This window comes from Corvus cornix, chromosome 8, assembly GCF_000738735.6.
Source record: "Corvus cornix cornix isolate S_Up_H32 chromosome 8, ASM73873v5, whole genome shotgun sequence".
NCBI lineage: Eukaryota > Metazoa > Chordata > Aves > Passeriformes > Corvidae > Corvus > Corvus cornix.
The window spans coordinates 1,400,153-1,420,417 of record NC_046338.1 but is presented as its reverse complement, the minus strand read 5'-3'; the positions used below and the strand labels follow the sequence as shown (position 1 = coordinate 1,420,417).

At 49.2% G+C, this 20,265-nt stretch overlaps 1 protein-coding gene across 5 annotated transcripts in view; it reads left to right on the top strand.

Annotated features, from left to right (window-relative positions):
* The window catches only part of PDE4B (phosphodiesterase 4B), a 169,321-nt gene that overhangs the window by 110,556 nt on the left and 38,500 nt on the right, over positions 1–20,265 (top strand). For all 5 annotated transcript variants that reach the window (XM_039555790.1, XM_039555792.1, XM_039555791.1 and 2 more), the window contains 3 exons: positions 1,050–1,086; positions 1,175–1,245; positions 5,297–5,346. In XM_039555790.1, coding sequence (XP_039411724.1) covers positions 1,050–1,086; positions 1,175–1,245; positions 5,297–5,346 — 158 coding nt within the window. The remainder of the gene's footprint in view (positions 1–1,049; positions 1,087–1,174; positions 1,246–5,296; positions 5,347–20,265) is intronic.

The following is a 20,265-nucleotide window of genomic DNA, read 5'->3' as shown; positions in this document are numbered from 1 at the left end:
AGCACTGATACCCGAGGCAGGACAAGGGGATGAGCTCTGTGGCAGCACAGCAGGGACAATTCCTCTTTGCAGGACACCTCTCCAAAGGGTCCTGTGGCAGCCAGGAGCCGACTCTGCTGCCCCCACTTAGTGAATCCTGTTATTGATTATGGGATCAATAATAGAACTGTCTACAACATTGCTCCTAAGAGTGCCTAAAGGGGCTCCAAAAGAGCTGGAGAGGGACTGGGGACAAGGAATGGAGGGACAGGACAAGGGGGAATGGCTTCCCACTGCCAGATGGATAGTTGGGATATTGGGAAGGAATTCTTGGCTGAGAGGGAGGTGAGGCCCTGGCACAGGGTGCCCAGAGCAGCTGGGGCTGCCCCTGGATCCCTGGAAGTGCCCAAAGCCAGGCTGGACATTGGGGCTGGGAGCAGCCTGGGACAGTGGGAGGTAGCCCATGGCAGGGGTGGGACTGGATGGGGGTTTTAAGCTCCCTTCCAACCCCAACGATTTGATGATTCTATCCTCTGCCATCTCTCAGTTAGGTGAATCATAAAGGATTTTCCATACACGCACAAGTACCGTATATAATACCAAAAAAAAAAAAAAAAAATTCCCTCTTATTGCTGGCAATGGTGTATTTTGCTCAGAACTTCTGCTCAAATCTTCCATGATGAAAACAGCCGGACAAAACCCGGCGTCTGAACAAGATTAAAGACTGCGACAGAGATCAACAAAAGCCAGGAAATTCAAAGGTGACCTTTCCCCGCACCACTACGGTTGGTTTTTTTCCGCCGCAGTGCAAGCGTGAGCCTTAACTTTTGAATTTCCTGGCTTTTATTGCCTGGCGTTCCCAGTCCTCACGCTCGCTCCCGCCGGTTGTTTTGGATATACACGGTGACCGTTCCATTAGGAACAAGTTTTTATGTGGTGTTAACTAAACGCTGCATGGGTTCATTCGTGAGGAAAACCCCTTAGGGAAACCGCTCCTTCCCTGAGGTGAATTTCGCTGTTTGAAGGTAAATTTATGCAGAAATTTATACATTTTCTCCGTTTTTCCTTAGGCATGGTGACGACCTGATTGTCACACCTTTCGCCCAGGTAAGTTGGTGGCATATTGGCCTCTAAAATAGTTTTTATAAAGCACTTACGTGGAGACGGTTGATGCCTGTGGTTTTGTCTCCCTCAGGTGTTGGCCAGCCTAAGAAGCGTGAGGAACAACTTCACACTCCTCACCAATTTACACGGCACCTCCAACAAGTAAGCCTGGCTTTTTAAGCTCCTTTCGTTCACGAGAGGAGCCGGCGGGGGCTGAGCAGGGGCGGCGGGGCCGGGGGGCCGCGGTGCCTCAGGCTCCGCCATGGCCTCACGGCTCCGCCGCGTTCGCGAGGGACGCCAGGGGGCGCCATCTCCTCTCCCCTCATGGCGTCCGTCCCCTCAGCCCTTCGTCCCCTAATCGCTTTGTCCCCCCCATCCCTTCATCCCCTTGTCACCTCATCCCTTCATCCCCTCCTCCCCTTGTCCCCTCATCCCCTCAGCCCTCAGGTCCTCCCTGAGGAGCGAGCGATGTGTTTTGGCTTTTGTGATGTCTACTGTGAATCATGGGGGCAGTTTGGGGCCTTGTGCCACAAAAAAAGATATTGAGGGGTTGGAGAGTAAGAAGGGGATGGATCTGGGGAAGGGTCTGGAGCACGAGGAGCAGCTGAGGGAGCTGGGAAAGGGGCTCAGCCTGGAGAAAAGAGGCTCAGGGGGGACCTTGTGGCTCTGCACAATTCCCTAACAGGAGGGGGCAGCCAGGAGGGAGTTGGACTCTGCTCCCAGGAAACAGGGACAGGATGAGAGGAGAAGGCCCCAGGTTGCACCAGAGGTGGTTTATTTGAATATCAGTAAGAGTTTCTTCCTTGAAAGGGCTGTCTGGCCCTGGCACAGCTGCCCAGGGCAGGGGTGAGTCCCCATCCCTGGCGGGATTTAAAAGCCGTGTGAATGTGGCACTTGGGGACGTGGGGCAGTGGTGGCCTTGGCAGTGTTGGATTGGACTTGGTGATCTCTGCCAACCTAAACAATTCTGTGATCTTCATCACGTTGCCACCTTGGCTGTCCCAGGCGTTCCACAGGTGCCCAGCTCCGAGCAGAGGCATCATCTCTGTTCAAGCTATGGTCCTGCCCTGCATTTCCACCACTGCTTCCCAGAGCAATAATAATCCCAGAATTGTCCAAGTTGGAAGGGATCCAGCAGAATCAAGTCCAGCTCTTAACTGAATGGCCCATTCAGGGATGAAACTCACAACCTTGGTGTTATCAGCACCAGGCTCTACCCAACTGAGCTGATCTCATGTGAGTTTTCAGGGCCAAAGGGCAGGTGCCAAGGCAGGGGGCATCCCAAGCGTGAGGCTCTGGGGACAACAAGGATTTCCCAACAGAACTGGCAGCAGCATCCTGGAGCTCAACTCTGAGGGGGCTGACCAGAGAACTGAATCCCACATCACTTCCTTTGACACTGATTGCTCTGAATGAGGAAGGTGATGCACTCGGGAGGAGGATGTTGTTTTTTCTACCTGCTGAACAGGAGAAACCAAACAAACTCCTTTTTATGCCTTTGTCCGGAACCACCGCTTCCCTTTGGCTATTTATACTGAGCCAGTCATCGTCATCCTCTGGCCTGCTTTGCCCCAGGAGAGCTGTTTTGCCTCAAACCAACATCATTCATTCCTGGCGAGATCTGGTGTGCACCCACCCATCCCACTGATCCCACCCTGGGACCGGCAGGCGCTGCTCGCACCAAGCGTCCCACTGGCTCCAGAAGGGCAGGATGAGGTGCAGGTGTGAGCGGCATCACCTGGTGCCCACCACCAGCTCACAATCTTTATTTTACATAAAGCCCAGCATTTTATCCAGGAGTGAAGTTTTCCTCCTGTTGATTCCCATTGGCAATTTTGATGGGAAGGAACTGCTACATTCCAAGATGGAGGTTAGTGAAAAACCAGATGGCTTAAATATTCCTTTTTTTTAGGCTTTGCTTTTTTGGACAGCTCGGGCATTTTGGCAGTTCCTAATGAGGAATCTGAAACTGGACAGGGCCAGAAGGAAGTGAGGGCGTAACCTGTAGGACACAAAGGCATCTTACAGTGTTCTTTGGAAAACATTCCCAGATTTGATTGAGATATAAAGTTGTTTGCCCGGCCAAAGTAAAAGTCATTAAATTTTTATACCATCCTATGGCAAACATCCCAGTCCGTGGCGGAATGTGCTTCCAGGTGCCGCGGAACTTCCTGCACAGTTTCCAAAGAGCTCTGCTGGGTTACAGCCATGCTGCCAGCTCATGATTTTATCATCTGTCTCATGATATGTGATATCTGACTTCAACTTCTGCTCTGGGGACCATGAGAATCTCAGCTTTTCTTTAACCCCTCCTCTCCACTCTTTTTTCCTCCTCCTCCTCCACCCCTCCTGGCCCAAGCAAGGAAAAAGAGGATGCTGTCCCACATATTTGCTGGAAAATATGAATGTTAAGGCCTGGAGGAAAAGAAAACAACTGGCAGTCATATTTTTTGGACTTTAACGTCAGGGTTCTTGAGGCAGTTTCCTGATTGGAAAAGAGGAGAGGATGATTAATGGGTTTGGAGTGCCCGAGTTTGGCAGTTGCAGCCCAGGACGCGGTCAGAAAGCATCCGGAGCCTGCTCCTTGTAATCCCCTGCGGCAGGAGGGAAGGAGCGGGCAGCGGGAGCCCTGTCCACTGGAGCACAGTGGTGGTTGAGAAGGGATCACATCTCCAATCCTGCACCCTGGCTGCCTGGAAAACAGGATGGGCACGGCCAGGACATGGATTTGAGGATGGCGGGAGCGGTGCCGGCTGTGGAGCGGGGAATACCCTAGAGAACAGCAGCTCATCCCTCCCCACCCCCCCAAAGTCATGTCTGTGCAGCTCAGGGTTTGGAGATCCCTGGAGCATGGATCCTTCGGTTCTGGGAGTGCTGCAGCCGTGGCGTGGTGTCCCTGTCGGGGAGTTTCTGTTTTTTAGAGATTTCAAGATCTGGCTTTTCAAAAAAGGCTCGGCAGAGGCAGGTCGGGGCACATTTGCAGGGAATTCAGCACCCAACGTGTGTGCCCTGTGCTGAACCCTTCAGAGAACCTGGGTCCTGCACATCCTGCCAGCACAGCCTTTGAATCGCAGGGAGGCTCCTGCTGGGAGCCGGCTGTGGAGCCCGCTGGGGCGGGAGTCGGGACGGAGGGCTGGAAGCAGGGCTGGAATTGCACTCCTTTCACGCAGACCTCACCTGGGCAGCGAGGCCTTCCCAGAACACTTCTGAAGAACCCCCCGGAGCTACAATTGCAGCACAATTGAGCCGCTCTGCCTGCTTTGATTCAAGCTTCAAAGGAGAGCTGGCGAATAATGGATGTTGCAGTTCAGTGGCTGACTCCAAAATTTGGGGTTAGGAAGGAGGTTGGCGAGGGGAGAGTGCGGGGAAATCTGGCTTCAGTTAAAATGGATCCGAAACTTCTTAGGGAAGCAGAAGCCCGAAGTTTCATTTTTGGTCAGCCTGAAGTACTGCAGTCAGTCCAAACTGAAGTATCTTGATTTTGGTATCAACTCTTTTAAATTCCTTTAAAAAACAAGTCTCTGATGATGGTTTCAGCTTGAAAAATTAACAGTTTTGTTTGGCAAGTCTCACAGGGAACTGTGTTGACATATGGAGAGGATCTGCACCTTTTTCCAGTCAGACCCTGTTGGCTTGACTTGAACCAATTTTTTCAAATAGGTTTTGGCCCCTCCAAAATCCAGGAATTGCTGCTGAAATTGTTGCTCAGAATCCAAAAAGTGTCCTTCAGCTGTTTCAGAGCTAAACAATAGTGACTGCAGCATCTTCTTCCTCGCTTCAGGAGCAATTCCAGTGTTAACTGGAAGATATAAAGACACATTTCTGACCTTACCTGTGGCACTGCCTTGCAGCAGTTTGACATCACTTCAGGGTCTGTTCCAGACTCTGTAGGGAAAAGCTTTGTGGGAAAAGGCCTTGACCATGGGGGAGCCACCAGAGCCTGGCCCTTGCTGCCTTCTGGCAGATTTTGAGCAGAACGTTGCAAAGGTAGCATGGGATGGTGGCACATTTCTCCTCATTTCCAGCTCATGGGACAGGCAGGGAACAGCCATCTCTGGCTCTTCCTAACACATCGATCAATACTGCTCAACAAATCATTGTGAAGTGTTTGGGTTTCTCTGGGAGAATGAAAAGGATTTTTAACTGAGGGAGCTGGCAGGGTTTGGAAGGATGAAATCCTACCTATTGACAGAGTATTCTTTATCCCTCTTAGGAGATCTCCAGCCACGAGTCAACCCCCTGTCTCCAGAGTGAATCTGCAAGGTACGTGTGGGATTTGGGAATCGGCTGCCAGGCCAAATGCACACAACATTCATTGCACAGTTCTGCTCACAGCTGCTTCTCTGCCCCCTCCCCGGTGCAATTCTGGGTTCCTCCTGCAAAACCAATAGGAGAGAACTATCAGGCTCCAAATATTGTTATTTTAATTGTTTGGTTTGGGGTTTCTACTGGTATATTAGCACAGGAGATGAACATGATTTTGGTTTGATAGTCATGGCCACAGTGGCTGCTGTTCTTGTGAGTCCCTGTGTGCACAGGCCTGGACAAGCCCCAGCCTACGAGCCTTGAACAGGCTCAGACACAGCTGGATCTTTTTTTTATCCTGTTTATTTCAGTTTGTTTCCATGTAATCTGTGTACTCGAACCTTTCCTGGGTGAGACTTCCTTGGCTTCCTGCTGGGAAGGGGGTGTCATGGCAAGGTGGGGTGGGCAGCACTGGGAGGGCTGCTCGGGCAGGGGGAAGGATGAGGGTGAGCAGCAGAAGCTGATTACTTAGGACAGGTTTATTCATTTCAACAGCTGGGTTTAGCCAAGCTGAGGGTCTGTAGAACCCCTCTCAGGATCAGAGCTGGCCCTATTTGCACTAATCCAAAGGTTGCTCCAGAGAGAAGGAGATAAGATTTGGAGCAGTGCCCATTTTTAAGGTTTAATCTCGGCCTCTCCAGTAATTACATGCTTGGAGGGACTAATAAAGCTTAATTTTTACAGCGTGTGAAGCCTGGATAGCTATCATTTCCTTTCCTGCTGTGTGTTATTTGCTCTCAAGGGACACACAGAGTCCTGGACACTTCCAGATTAGGTTCCTCCAAAATTGTTAATGGGAGGTGGAAACCTCTGATGCAAAAACAAAACTGGACAACACAATCTTAAACTCCTTGTCTTGCTGTCAGAGCCAGCAGGAATGCAGCTCATCACCTGAATTAAAGTTGGGTCTAGCAAGGCTTTGAATTTGTGCCTGTGTGAAAAAAAAATCATGGAAAATTTCCTAGGCTTTCCACAGATCTGTTTATGTAAGTCAGAGAATCTAATAATGAGGAGAGAATGCCCTTCCAGGAATTTTTAGGTTCATTTTCTTAACACTTTCCGTGGAAAAAATTGCTCTCAACTTTTTAACACTTCGGGGATATTTTTCTACAGTATTTCCAATGTGAGCTGTAGAACACTTGGTACTTTTTAGCTGATCCAAGCTTCTAATGCTGGGAATACATGAAAATTCCTTTTGGAATGAAGTGTTTGACACACAAAATTGTAGAGCAAGTTTTGTGTTACCATGGAGAAGTTGGATTTGTAGCCCCTCAAGTAAATGGGTTTTTAACCACAAATCTTAGCTGCTTTTAAGTGAAACCTTCAAATAAAATTTTAAGAAGTGAGTTGGATCATTGCAATTTAAGTAAATCGTGACACTTTGTGGGTAGGAAGGAGATGCATTTTTGAGATTAATAAGAATGACGTTATTTCGTACGTCTAACCAGCCAATATTGGCATTATTGGTAGAAAATCCCGGGATCCTTGGTTAAATTCAGGTGATTGCCTTCCTCTGTCTCTTCACAGCCACTGTCACACTCTGTAACTCCTTTCCAGGCAGCAGAAAAAAATCACAACCCTTGACTTTCTAAGGAAGTTTCCATGTAAATGCAGCAAGAACAGAGATTTTTAAGGAATTTTTTTCAGTGTTTGCACCTTTTTTTTTATCCTTGGTGGCTTCTGCTTTGGAAATTATGGACGGAAGGAGAGATTTTCCTATCAGAACCCTTGTGGTTCTGTGCCAGTGGCTGAGAGGATGCAGAGTGTTTTTCCTGAAGGTTTTGCAGAAGGAAGCAGTCGTGTTTTGATTGGGACTAGGCTGCCTCACATCTCTCTAGATGAAAGACTGTGTTTGGAATGAACTGGGTTTAGATTCTCTAGATTTGTTGAAGCTTGGAATTTGATTTTAACCCTCCAGTGTCACCCATTGATTCATGGCTTTACCACAATCCATTGACATCACTGTGAGCATCTCATGGATGTCTCCTTTGATTTGTCATTAGTGGGGTGATTTATATCCTGTTCTGAGAAGTACAGAACCCAGGGTTTAAAGCAAACAAGCCTGCATTAATAAAATTACCCCGGAGGGAGGCAAATTATATCCAGCATTTGCACTGCAAGGAATACATGCCAGCTGTTTAGTCCAGCTGGAATATTCCAGGATTTTCCAAGCAGCAACAGCCAAATTTATTGCTGGTGTTGCATCACTAAGGACCAAGGCCCGTGGTGAAATAAATGAGCTGTGGTGAAATGAGGGAATTCTTTTTTGCTTTCATTTTCTTCAAAGTAGGAAAACTTCTGGCCGGGTTTCTCCTGGGACAAAGGGCTTTGAAAGGCACTGCTGGTGTCACCGTGAATTTCAGAGCTTTCTTAACCTCGCAAGCACAGCCAGAGAAGGAAGGGGAATATGGATTGAACATCCTGTGTTTTGTCCTTGGTATCAGCTGAAGTAAATCTGGCAGATTTTTCCTGTTATTTTGTTATAACTGCAGCTCACAGGAACGCACAAAATCGCTTTTATGAATTAACTGAGAAACCATCACGTGGAAATACAAAGCCATAGCAGAAGTCCATCAATCCCTAATTATCTGGTGAGGCCACAGCTGGGCAGGATGATGGGAATGCTGTGGGGTTCCTACGTGGCGTGTGGCATCCCCAGCAGCTGTGCAGGGCCGGGGCAGGAGCGGTGCTGCTCAGCCACGTCTGGGTTACAGAAACAATGAGGGACACAGTGTCACACAGTGTCCCTGACGGTTCTTTCTCCTGATGTTTCTTTCTGCTGTTTCCCTTTGTTTCTGCTGAGCGTGGCCTCTGCCACAGTTACTTTGGGTGACCTTTGTGCCACCTTGGGCTCAGGAATCCATCCGCGCCTTCCCTTCTCCATCCAGCTCTCCCCTCCCCTGGCCCCAGCGAAATGTCTGCAGTTCCTACCCAATGATTCAACCAATAACATCTTTAACCAGCAACAATTCTGGCTTTTCCTGCTTGGTTTTGTTCCTTCTTCCATATTTATTCCCTTCAGTGACCCTTATTCCCTCTGAATTAAATCGCCTTTTGCTGGTTGCCACCATCAGTCGAAGCTTCACGTTCTTCCACAAATTTAGTACAAACTTTTCCCAGTCTGTTTGGCCCATGTGCCACACCATCAATCCTGGGAGGGACAGTGTTTTCCCATTCCTGTTTGATCCACTGCCACATTTAATGTCACCAGTGGTGACAGGAGCAAAGCACAGAGTTATGGATCAAACAGCACCAGGTTCTTCCCAGGCTGTAGGGGGTTTGCAGAGACTCTTTTCAGGAGCCCCTTGGATACTCTCAGCACTCAGTAATGACAGTTCTCCTCACAATTAATGATAAAATATCGCTGATCTGCCTGCAATATTTTATTGCAGCCCCAGGCTTGGGGGGTGTAGCCCTTTGGGATATTCACCCACAGCATTTCAGGGCTCACGGGATTAAAGCTTTGTTCAAATTCCTCTCTGGGGATGGGAGGGAAGGATCGGTGTTTTTCTTGCTTGTGCCTTAGCTCTGCTTTCCTGTACCTCGGCACGTTTGTCTGCACCTCTCACATGCCTTTACACGACCTCCAAACTCGTACTCTTTCATTTTTCCTGTGGGTGTAGGATGTACACAGACTCGTGCACGAACCTTTGTATAAAGCATAAACAAAGACTGGATAATGCCTGTGCTACTGAGAGCCCCAACTTTTTGTAGGAGTTAAGGAGCCTTGTGCATCCAAGTGAGCTCTGGGTTACAAATATCTCTAAGTCCCGGGTAATTAGCACAGAGCTGCTGCTCTTGCACCATCCTCCTCTGCTTGGCACGTGGAGAATGGCTCTGGGCACACACAGAGTAGAGGATTCATTTTGAAATTCTGTTTCTTTGCTGGGAGTTTGGCTGAAGATTTGACCTTTTGATTTGGAGAGCGATTGTAAAAGTCAAGTGGTTGTGGTGCTTTGGGCTTTTACAGGAGTTCAGAGGAAGCGCGCGTGTTCCTGAGCAGCTGAGCTCAGAGTAACTGGCTGTGTGCACAAATGGAGGCTTCTTAGCACCTACAGATAGGATTTTTAAAGGATGCAGTGCTAGCACGAGGCAGATTATTCAGGAACTAAACAAAACCGTGTAAGAAATCAGGTAGATAACGAGCTTAATGACGCGACTAAACGAGGGCTGGTGAGTGCTGAAGCGATTCTTGCTGCTTGTCAGGTTAAAAGAGCGTTTCAAAGCGATTTTTAGAGTGGGGCTGATGCAGCTCCAGCCTGCACGGGGCCATCCCGAGACTCTTCCCGGCTTTCCGGGGGGAGTTCATTCCCGCTGGAGTCCGTTCCGCGTGTTGCGCCTGCCTGCCTCGAACACACCCCCCGAAAGTTGGACTCATGCATCTTAGTAAGTATTTCAGTTATGCTATTGACGTCAATGCAGTCATTAAATAGATTGCCGGCCCTCCCAGCGGCGAACCTGTGCCAAAGACCTAGAGGCAGACACATTTTAAAAGAAGAACATCAGGTTTGCTTTTAGCGTTTGGAGAGAATAAGGGAAAAGTTTCTTCTGAAGTCACCCTTTGCAATAAGGGTGGTTTTTGCTTCATTTTCTAAGGCTCATTTTCGGTGAAGATAATTGCTGTGTTTTATTGAACACACGTTTGTGATGTTGCTGTGTGCATAAACAGCTCCAAAAGAGACTAAAAAGTCATTTTTGCGACCAGCTCTGGCTGACAAGTGACACTTGTTTCAGGTCCCCTGGCTAGATTTATTTGTGTATCAAGTGACAGGAGGCACTCAGGCAAACCTGCTTAGCCTTTGACTCCCGAAATTCTGCCAGGATTGATTTCATGACATCTATATAAGAAAATAGCCTTCATTTCTCCTCGGCAGGCTCTGAAGACACACAAGCTAATCATGACTCCATAGCAACGGATAAAAACTGTTTTCCCCTCCGCCCCACCTGTGGATGTCACATGAAGATGCTCCACGTGCTGCTGCCATCAAGAGCCTGTCACTCCCCGGGGCCAGCTGCCTCCTGCAGCCGTGGGTGAGCGGGACTCCCTGAGCATTCCCGCTGTCCTGCTGTATTCCCGAGGCAGGCTGGGCTGCCCGAGACAGTCGTTCACCCCCCGTGGGAGATACCCAGGGCTGGAGGCAGCTCTGGGCGTGCAGGTCCCTTCGCCTGGTCAGGAATGGCTCTGGACAGAGGCTCCCGAGGGGCTGGGAGCTGAGCCCTGAGGACACACATCCTCAGGCAGGGGCAGGAAGCAGCTTTGCTTTGCCAGGAGGAGCAGGTATGTTGTGTTTCGAAGAGGTCACAGAGCCAAACCTCTAGGTTTTGGTGCGGTTGTCATTTCACTGATGATCCCACCCGCAGCTACGTAGGATAAAGCATCAGTCCAGACCGGGTTATTAAAAGGGCTTTATCTGATGGGTGGCTTCTTTCGGAGTGACCCAGGCAGCTGCAGCCCCACGGTGGCGGTGCCGGGACCTTCGGGGTGGCACAGCCGCGTTGTGTCCCTGACTCCACTCTGCTCTTTAGGGCCGGGTCAGGCCCTGGCGGCTCCGCTCCGCTCCCGTCCCGCTGCATTGCGCAAGGGCTCTGCGGAGACAATTGGGCTCTGCCATCGCTGATATCAGAGCTGATAAAATCTGTGTCTCTTTTGTTTGCTGCACAGAATGATCAGGGCTGCTGGGGGGAGATTTTGACAGCGCAGTCCTCAGCACCCTGAATCAGTTCCAGATGAGAATGAGAGATGTGTCCTCGGTCAGAGGGAAAAACAACCCAAACCAAACCACCCAAACCAAACCTCTGGCAGGCTAGGTTACTGTTTAGGTCGCGGGGCACAGTCTGTGCATGCCTTAGGGATGAGCAGCGTCCTTCATTGCCCCACTGCTTGAGCCCCTTCCATGTCACAGCAGTTCCAGGTATCCCCATTTGGGGAGCCGGAGAGAGCTCCCCAAAGCTCTCAGCAGCAGCTCGGCCCCACAGCTCTGTAGAAGTTTCTCCTTCCTCCCCAAGGCTGAGCTCAGTGCACAGCGTTGTGTCCCCAGCACAGCCGGCCACGGCAGTGGGAGAGGCTGCATCCAAAATCTGTGTGGAGACATTCCCAGGGAAACGCACTGCTCAAATCCCAGAGCCGGCCCCAATGGCCAGACCTTTGTCTTCCTGCAGGATCTGATTGCCAGTGGAAATTGCTTTCTTCTTGTGTTTTTTAAAAAGTGTTTCCGACGTTGTGTTCTGATTCTCAGCAGCCAAATCGTTTGGTTCGTAGTTGGGCAGGAATTCCCAAATGTTTTTTTTGTATTTATTAGTCTTGGTGGGAGCAGGGGTTAGTTCCAGGTTGGAGGGGAATATAGAGGGGAAAGAGCTGTTCCTGATGGACAGAATTGGAATTTGCTGTCCTTGGCAGGGACATTCTGCCCACCAAACTTAACTCTACAATCAAGGTAGATTAAAATCAAGGTAGAATTAAAAGAGGGAGCAAAGGGTTGCTCTGGAACTTTCCCCTCTATTCCGTATGGAATTGCATCCATTGTGATTCACACTCAGCAGTTGCCAAACAATGACACTGAACAATGAACATATTGATTGTTTCGATGTTCAAATCAGCCAGAACTGTTCTGGTTTTATCACCAGTTTCATCTCCTGATGGACTAAAAATGATTTCTGTAGCCAGGCAAGATGTGCTAATTACTGTAACCATCATTGTGCAACCGGGCAGGAATGTTACACCAAGAGTTAATGAAACATTTCATTGTAATATTTGCTCTAAGAAGTGCCTGTAAATGACAGCCTTAAGGATGCTATAATTGCAATACCTTTTTTGACAGAAAGGAAACAGCTGTTAATTATTTATGCTTATTAATCAAACCTGTCAGTTTATTCAAAGTTCATTCAGTTCACTGTAAATATGTATGATTACCAACATTTAAATGTTTTAAGCAGTAGCCTTTTAAAACTATTTAAATACACCTCTCCCTGTGGGATATATTCTCACATCTAAAGGTTGCATTGATTGGCTTTGCTGTGCACTCAAGCACCGAATCATTTTAGGAATTCAGGATAAAAACCCCTCCAAAATCCTGCAGGGTGTTGATTTGACAATTAATATCTTTTGATTTTGTAATCAGGACTGTGCCTCTGGAAGTGACAAGCATGAGCCAGGAGCAGGATCTGACCCAAGGTTCGGGTATTTGCTGAGATCCACGGTCCATTATTCGGTGCTAAGGAACTCCATGGTTAAAGGGAATTTTAAAGGAACTGTGCATTTTAATGTAGATATTCCAGTATAAATATCCTGCTGTCAGAAATCTCCCTTTCCAGGAGCAAATTAATCATCTGTGCATGCTAAACTCCTCCACCACACCTTCACACTCTTCAAAAGCTTTCTGAAACAGACTTTTTCCCTGTACCTCAAAGCCTCCAGGTTCCAAGCATTTGGAGAGAGGCTTTGGATGCAGCTTGCCAAGTCCCTTGGAGCATATTCCAGACACCCCAATGTTTTCATTCCAAGTGAGTTGAATCCAGTCAGACCTTTCATGCCTCAAGCGTGTGTTTAGGGAGGTTTGACAAGCTTAGCACTTCATCGCAAAATGCTTCTGAAATGTCACATTTTACAAGCAATGTCTTTTTCTTTAAATACCATATATTAGGCTGACAAAAGCAGGAGCTGGTCAGAGCAATCTTTGTGTTCTCTGAAAAACCAGGGGAGAATTCTGGAAAGTGGAAAAGCCAGCCTGTTTTCCTGTACGTCTTCCCTCCCTCTCTGCCTCACTCCCTGGATAAATTTTACAAGAAGTGACCCAAAATCATGTCCCTGCTCTTACTGACTCAAGAACAGGACGTTTGGTTCCATGCTGGGAGCATTTGTGCTGGTCTGGGACAGCCCAGGAGGATGTGGGATAATGGCTGTTCGTGGGGATTGTCACTGAGCACAGCATGGGGCCAGTCCTGCTCAGAAAATTCCAAGAATAAACACACACGAGTGCAGGGTTTGTTGCAAATGGACTTCGCTGGCATTGGACAGCTGTGAAATGTTTTCCTCCCTTTTCTTCCCAAAGATCCTCTTGAAGAAGAGAACTCCAGGGAGAAGTTTCCAGTTGAACTGGAGTGTTTCTGGTTTAGACTTTATGGGACATGCTCCCCATCCAGCTCCTCCTCAAATACTGCAGGGCCTTCATCTGAATCCCAGCTCTTTGGGCAGGGTATTTCCCAAAATTCCTGTTGCTGAACTGTTTGCACCTTCCTGGGTTTCAGCTCTATTGCATGGAGCTTTTCACCATTTCCATCCCCTTCCAGTGGGAATGTTCTGTGCAGGTAAAAGCCAAAAAGCTGCTCCCCACCCTCTCCAGATCAGGAAGGAGGAACGTGAGCAGAGATGATGCTCACACCACATTTTCCAGCAGCAGCTGCTCCCTCTTTTGTAACACTTCCAGATGTGGCTGCAAGTGCTGCTGGAACAGCTCCTGGTGCACATTGCCTCGAGTGGGGAGTCGTGTGCTGCCTAAAATCCACAGAAATTGTGTGGATTGTGCTGAATTTACTGCGCTGAATTAATGACAGCGTGAGTGACAGTGCAGAGACCTTGGCCAAGGCTGATACGAGGTGCCTCTTGTGCTGCTAAATGTAAGAACTTCTGGAAGGTGCCCCAGAGTATAAGACTTAGAGCAGGAAAAGTAACCCCTGGGATAATCCCCTGCAGGCCAAGCCATAGCTGACCTTCAGTGGGGAACATTTCCATTTCCATGTCCGTTCAATCTGATATTTGAGCTGGGATTGTTAATAAGAGGTGCTTTTAATGCTGACATTTTGATTTCCTTGAACTCAGATCGAGGTGCTTAAATGAATGTATTTTTGAGGGCTTTAATCAAATGGTTTTTGAGAGTGAAAGGCTGTTCTTACCTCTGCTGGCTGCAGCCATCTGGGGAGTGGTTACACTTTCAAGTCTGCCTGTCATTACTGGGCCAGATTTGTCCCCATCTGCCCCTTCCAGGCATCTCTGTGGTGTAAACAACCTCATTTGGGTCAGGGCTGACCCCAGGTTTAAGGAATGTCGTCATACGGGACTCAGACCCTCACATTTGGCTAAAATAGTCCAGATATAGAAAAAACCCTATAAATAAATTAATATCTGGTGTTCTGTAATATCAAATTCTGATCATGGATAACCAGGGAATGAATCTGATGTAGTTTCCCTGGTAATTTCAGAGAAAATATGGTCCCATGTCCCAAACACCCCTTTTAAAATGCCAGGGTGTGCTGGCCTCAGCTCACAGGTGGAGATCAGCACGTGCAAGGTTTAATATGGAACATTAAAAGCTGTCAAAACAAATGATGCTGCTTTGTAGGATCCTGCCATCTCCCTCTTCCTCCCCACCCCGTTCCCCGTGGGACTCACTCCGTGATTTTCAGCAGATTATTCCAAAAGCTCTACGTGCACTTGGGGAAACAGAAAGGCCAGTGAGTCACAAGCTGTGCACAGAGGGAGATGAATACCCAGGATTAGCACAGGGATGTTTTAGCTCTGCTGTCAGCCACTGAGGAGTTGGAGTTTGGGACTTGAGGCTCACCCCAAAATCAGAGTTACGGTGTGGGAGTGGCAAAAGCTGTGTGTTTTGGGGAGCCACCACAGAGCTCTCTGGCTTCACATGCAAAACATTCTGCATTTTTAAAAGCTGTAGGATTGTGGATTAGGAAACAGCTTTTAATTGCCGTGCTGTGAGATTGTCCGAGCTCTCTGTGCTGGTTCTGCTCCCTGACTTCGCGCCGTGTCCCGCGCTGCAATCCCAGATCCGCCGATAGCGCTGACTCACGGCTTCACCTCACAACCCACTAGGTCCGAACAGGCCATTTTTTGCAACATTCTGCATTCTTGGGTGACTCTGCTCCGTGCAGATATCCCTGCATTTCAGCTGGGGGATGACAGTCCCAGGCATCTCGGTGAGAGGCAAACCGAGGGCACAGAGTTCAGCTGAGGTGAATCGGCGAGGTTGACATTTCCCCTTGGGTACACAAAATATCTATTGGAGGAAAACAGATTAAAATTCCAAACTATAGCAGGTTTTTAAGCTGCCATCCTAAAGGATAATGCTTTCAAGTAATTATGCTTAGCCATAGAAAAACCCACTGTTTCATTATGTTTTATAATTAATATCATTGAAATGCTCACTCATAATGTAAGGGGTGACTTTATGTCCTGTCTTTCCATCATGGCTTGAGCAAGGCATGGGGACACAGAGGGTGCTATGTGTCCTAAAGAATTCCTATGGATTATAGCTGGGATGCTTCCAGAAACACACTCTTAACTTTCATATTGAAAACCTCCAGGAAATTAAATTGAGAGGAAATAAAGGACAATTTAGTGTTAAACTGTGACCTTTTAACCTTCCCAGGAGCCAAGGAAGCTGATTTAAACAGGTCTAACATTTTACTCACGTGGCTGAGGTGATGTGGGCAGCCTTGCTCTGACCCTTGTTTAACATTTCTGAATAATTTTCCTCTTGAAGAGCTAAGGATTGTTAATAAACTTTGTCTTTGCATCCAATGCCAGTGGCCAAGTGGAGCTTTTCAGGTAGATCCAGCATTGTGCTTTGAACTTCCAGGATTCATCCCTGAGGTTCCTTCTCCATTTCCTACTCCAGCATTTGTTTCACTACAAAGGACTTTCACTCTTGTCAGACTCTTTAGACCATCTATTTTACTGTCTCCAGGTTAACCCCGTTCAGAACCCAGTTTAATAGCTCCAGACAGGTCTGGGGATGAAAGCAACACCTGGGTTCGGGGGCAGATGCAAGCGAGGACCTTTCTGCTCATGGTTTGCCAAACTCTTGTGAAACAGAGCACAGTTAATCCTCTGCACCTCTCAGACTCTGGGGTTGTTTTTCCTCTGGTTGAACTCAGATCGTTGCTGTGTGGTCTGGCTGAGGAGTTCCTTCCGTGCCGTGGGCCTCTTGTGAAAGTCAGCTTTCAGGTTTCAGAGGAGGAGTTTTTGGGGCGGCTGCAGGGGTGCAGGAGGTGTTTTTGCACAGATGTGAGGATGGAGGAGTTGGGGATGGGGAGAGCCCCTCTCCAGCAGGGCCAGCTCCCAGTAGGAATCCTCGGCCGGGCTGTGGCTGAGCCAGCTCCAGAGCCGGAAGCCGTCCAGCCACAACAGCCCAGGATGGTGCCCCACCTAATTAAGGCTGTTGAAAGGCAGGGCTAATTAGTTTAGGTGGAGCACCTCGTTAGCACAAGGATGTTGCTTCCAGGATCCAAGTTGGTTTCCCTGCACGTGTGAGCTCCCCAGCGCTCCTGGAGCCGGCCCACATGGAGCAAATGAGATAATGCAGTGCCCAGGTAAATCCTAGGTGGGTACCGAGGTCATTGCATCATCATATCCTGAGTTTTCCAGGGCTTTCTCACACTCCTGCACTCACGTGTGCTCGGGAAGAAAACACTTCTGCTCACACAGTAAAATGTTCTTGCTGTGACCCAGCCTGGCCTCGTTTAGTTAGAGAAACAAAAACACAGTGTGGGCACACTGTGATTTGCAGGAAGCTGGGATTGGGATTTGAAATCCTCAGGCTCAGCTCCGGGGCTGGGCTGGAGGCTTCCTTCCCATCCAAGATAATGGACATCTCCATCCCAGCCTGCAGCTCTCTGGGCTCTTTTCACTGCTCTTCGAGGACTATGTGGAGTAAAGGTGTGATGGGGATTCACTGAATTTAAAAATTCATCATGACCTTGGAAATTCTGTCTTCAGAAATGTGTTCAAAGTGTGTTAAATTCCCTACAAAATCATCCCCAGTGTTCTCCTTGCAGCTCCCTCCCTTGTGTGCACTGTCCATCTTCTGCACTCATTGTTAGACCCTGAGTAGGAGAATTCCTCTCTTGCTTCCTATTTTTCCTCCTGTCTTGTGATTAAGGCAAGAGTCCTACACGGCAACGAGGAATCAGTGTGGTCAGTAAGAGGATAACGTGCCAAACCCTGAGATAAAGTTGGAACTGAGGAATCTTTCCCGTTCATCCGACAGGCCAAGATTAGATTCTGCCCCTCTTGCCATTTCTGCTTCTCCCTCTCGGTGAACCGGGGAATTCCTACTATGCAGGCAAATCCCGTTCCCAGATTCCCCGGTGATGGCGCTGCTAAGTGACATCTGACAGGATGCTTCCTGCATTTTGTTACTTCCATTTGGCACCATAAAAGCACTGTCACTTACCGCTCTGATTTGTGGCACCTCTGCTGCATTGTTCCCTGCGGGGGGAGGGACAGTGGGAAACGGGATTGCCTTGTGGTAAAACGCTCCATCCCACCCTACAGGAGATGCTATCTCCAGTCGAAATCCTTCCTCAGAATGTCTCCAGTTCTCCTTCCTCGTTAGCATTTCAGATTAAACCTCTAGGCTTATCTCCACATCAGAAATTACCTCTCTGGGAAGCTTCATCAACTTCTATCAGCCACCTTTAGGTGTTCTTGGTGTTCACGCCTCGTTTTTTCACCTCATTGTCATGCAGAAGGTGCAGTGGAGCTTTGCTTTGGGAATCTGGAGCTTTCATCTCTTCCTGTAGCATCTTCAAAGCTGAGCTTTACGCGGCTGACGTAGAGTTGGACACATTAAAACACACAAAATAGATATAAAAGTGCCTTTTTAGTTTAATTCAGGACCAAGACTTTTTATTAGCTGGTCCTTTCCAAGTGTTCCCAATGCTCTGTTGGAGATGTTAGTGTTGTTTGTTCATTGTGTGGCAATGAAGATTCCTGGTGAAATATCTTCTGCAGTGCCCATTGAAGCTCAGGTCCTTCACTCCCAGCAACATCTGGGACATCCAGATCTCGGAAAGACAATACTTGAGTAGCCTCATCTCTACATTCTTCAGTCTGTTCTTAAGGTGTCTGGGGGGGTATCCCAGGGTGTCCCTGAAAAACTACAGCTGGAGCCCCAGTGGGCTCTGTCGGTTCAGAGCTTCGGTTTGTGGTGCTTGGCCAGGCACTGATCCAGCTGGCCTTATCCAAGGTGATGTCCCGGCTCCTGGCTGCCTCTTCCATGTCATCCTCCTCTCCCAGAAGGAGCCTTCCCATCCTCTCCCAGAAGGGGCCATGCTGCTGGCACTCTCAGTGCCCTGCTGCCCACCCAGGGGGACCCTGACCACTGCCACTGAAGGACTGGCTCCAATGGGAAGCACCGTTCCCGCCAAGCCTGGCCAAACCGGGGACTTCTCCAGCTCCGGAGATAACCAGCTGCAGTCGCCGTGCTGTGCCCTAACTGCAGAGCAATCCTGGTTCCTCTAACAGTCAGTGGGCTGGCAGTGAGCTGCCAGCCCGTGGTGGCCTCAGTGACCCGATTCTCATGACCTGGGTGGTGATCCACCACCCCAACCAGTACTGGTGGGTACAGTCAGGACTCTGCAGGTTTGTCCAGTTCTGCCCTAACCGGCTTCCTTGGGGCTTGGCTCCCGCTCTGGGCTGACCTCTTGGGATGAGCTCCCTGGAAATGCTTCAGTTCTGCTTCCAAACCACGGCTGGGCCCCCATGGCTGATGTCCTGCTGTGCACCCTGGAGTGGGTTAAGGAGCCGGGATCAAACTGGGACTGGCCAGCACCAGGGCTCTGCAAGGACTCCTTTGTTTGCTGCCCAGGCCTTCCACTCCTGCTGGCTCTCAAGACTGGCTGTCATTGCAATAAGATTCATTTCACCTCACTTCAGCCACCTAAAAATTACAGACCAATCTTAAGTGATGGCTGCTTTTTGAAGAAAACCTAGTGTGAGCTCGGGAGCAAACCATCCTGTTGTGCAGGGAGATCAGGAATTTCAGTGGAAGCCAACTCGGTGAAGCAAGGAGCTCCTCCGAGAGTCAAAATGCAACAAGAGAGCAGGCAAAGAGTGAGAAAAACTGGGAACAAGGGAGGCATGGAAAGCTTTGGGCATGTGGGGTGAGTTGGCCTGACCAAAGGCTGATGGAGCTGTGAGTGGTGAGGGGACTCCAGTGTGGGTATGGAGTAGGGAAAGAAAATCCAGAAAAAAGTGTTGGTCCCTGGGTGAAGCAACCTAATGATAACTGGTACTGGAAAGGCCAAAATACTCAGTGGTTTTTTTGTCTCAGTCTTCATCCCCCAACCTGCTTGAGAGGATAAGGGATGGAGGACAATGAGGGAGCAGCGGGTTAGGGACAACCTAGAGGAGGTGGAGGTGTCCAAGTCCACACCATTGGATAAGGGTCAGAGCTGTGAGGTCAATGTGAGTTGCTCATGAAAATTGTGGTGCATAGAAAGGTCTGTGACAACAGGAAAAAGGTGCATCTTTGAGAAAGGTGGAGCGGATTTGGGGAACTATGGACCAGTCAGACTCTTCTCCTCACCAAGAGGTCACGGAGGGTGTCCAGGAGTCTATTTCCAAACACTAGAAAGACAAGAAAGAAAATTGGGAATGGTAGATGCAGACTTGCCAAAGATACTGTGTTGCAAAGGCCCAACCTCCTCCTGCAAGGGCTGGAGGGTGGCCTGGCCCTGGGGCCATGGAGGGCCGTGGGTGGGTGTGCAGGGAGCACTTTGGCACCACTTCCCACAGCATTCCCACATGGCAGCTGCTGACAGGGCTGGATATTGCTGGACACCAGGCTGCAGGGTGGGGATGAAGGCTGTGTGTCCAGTTGGTGGCTGCTGACAGGGAGGCTGTGGTGTGTCCAGCAGTGCCCTGCAGCTACTCAGGCATCAGGCTGGCGCTGGGGCTCAGCTGGCATGGTCCTGCTGCGGGTGGGAGGCTGGGACAGGTGACCTCTGGGGGCCCCTTCCCGTGGCTGGGGCAGAGAGCGACAGCACCTCCGGAGGGTGATCCAGCCCATCCCAGGGTGCTGAGAATAGACCAGGATCACCCCTTGGAGCTCCTAGCCACTTTCCACTGCTGCGTGGGGAGCT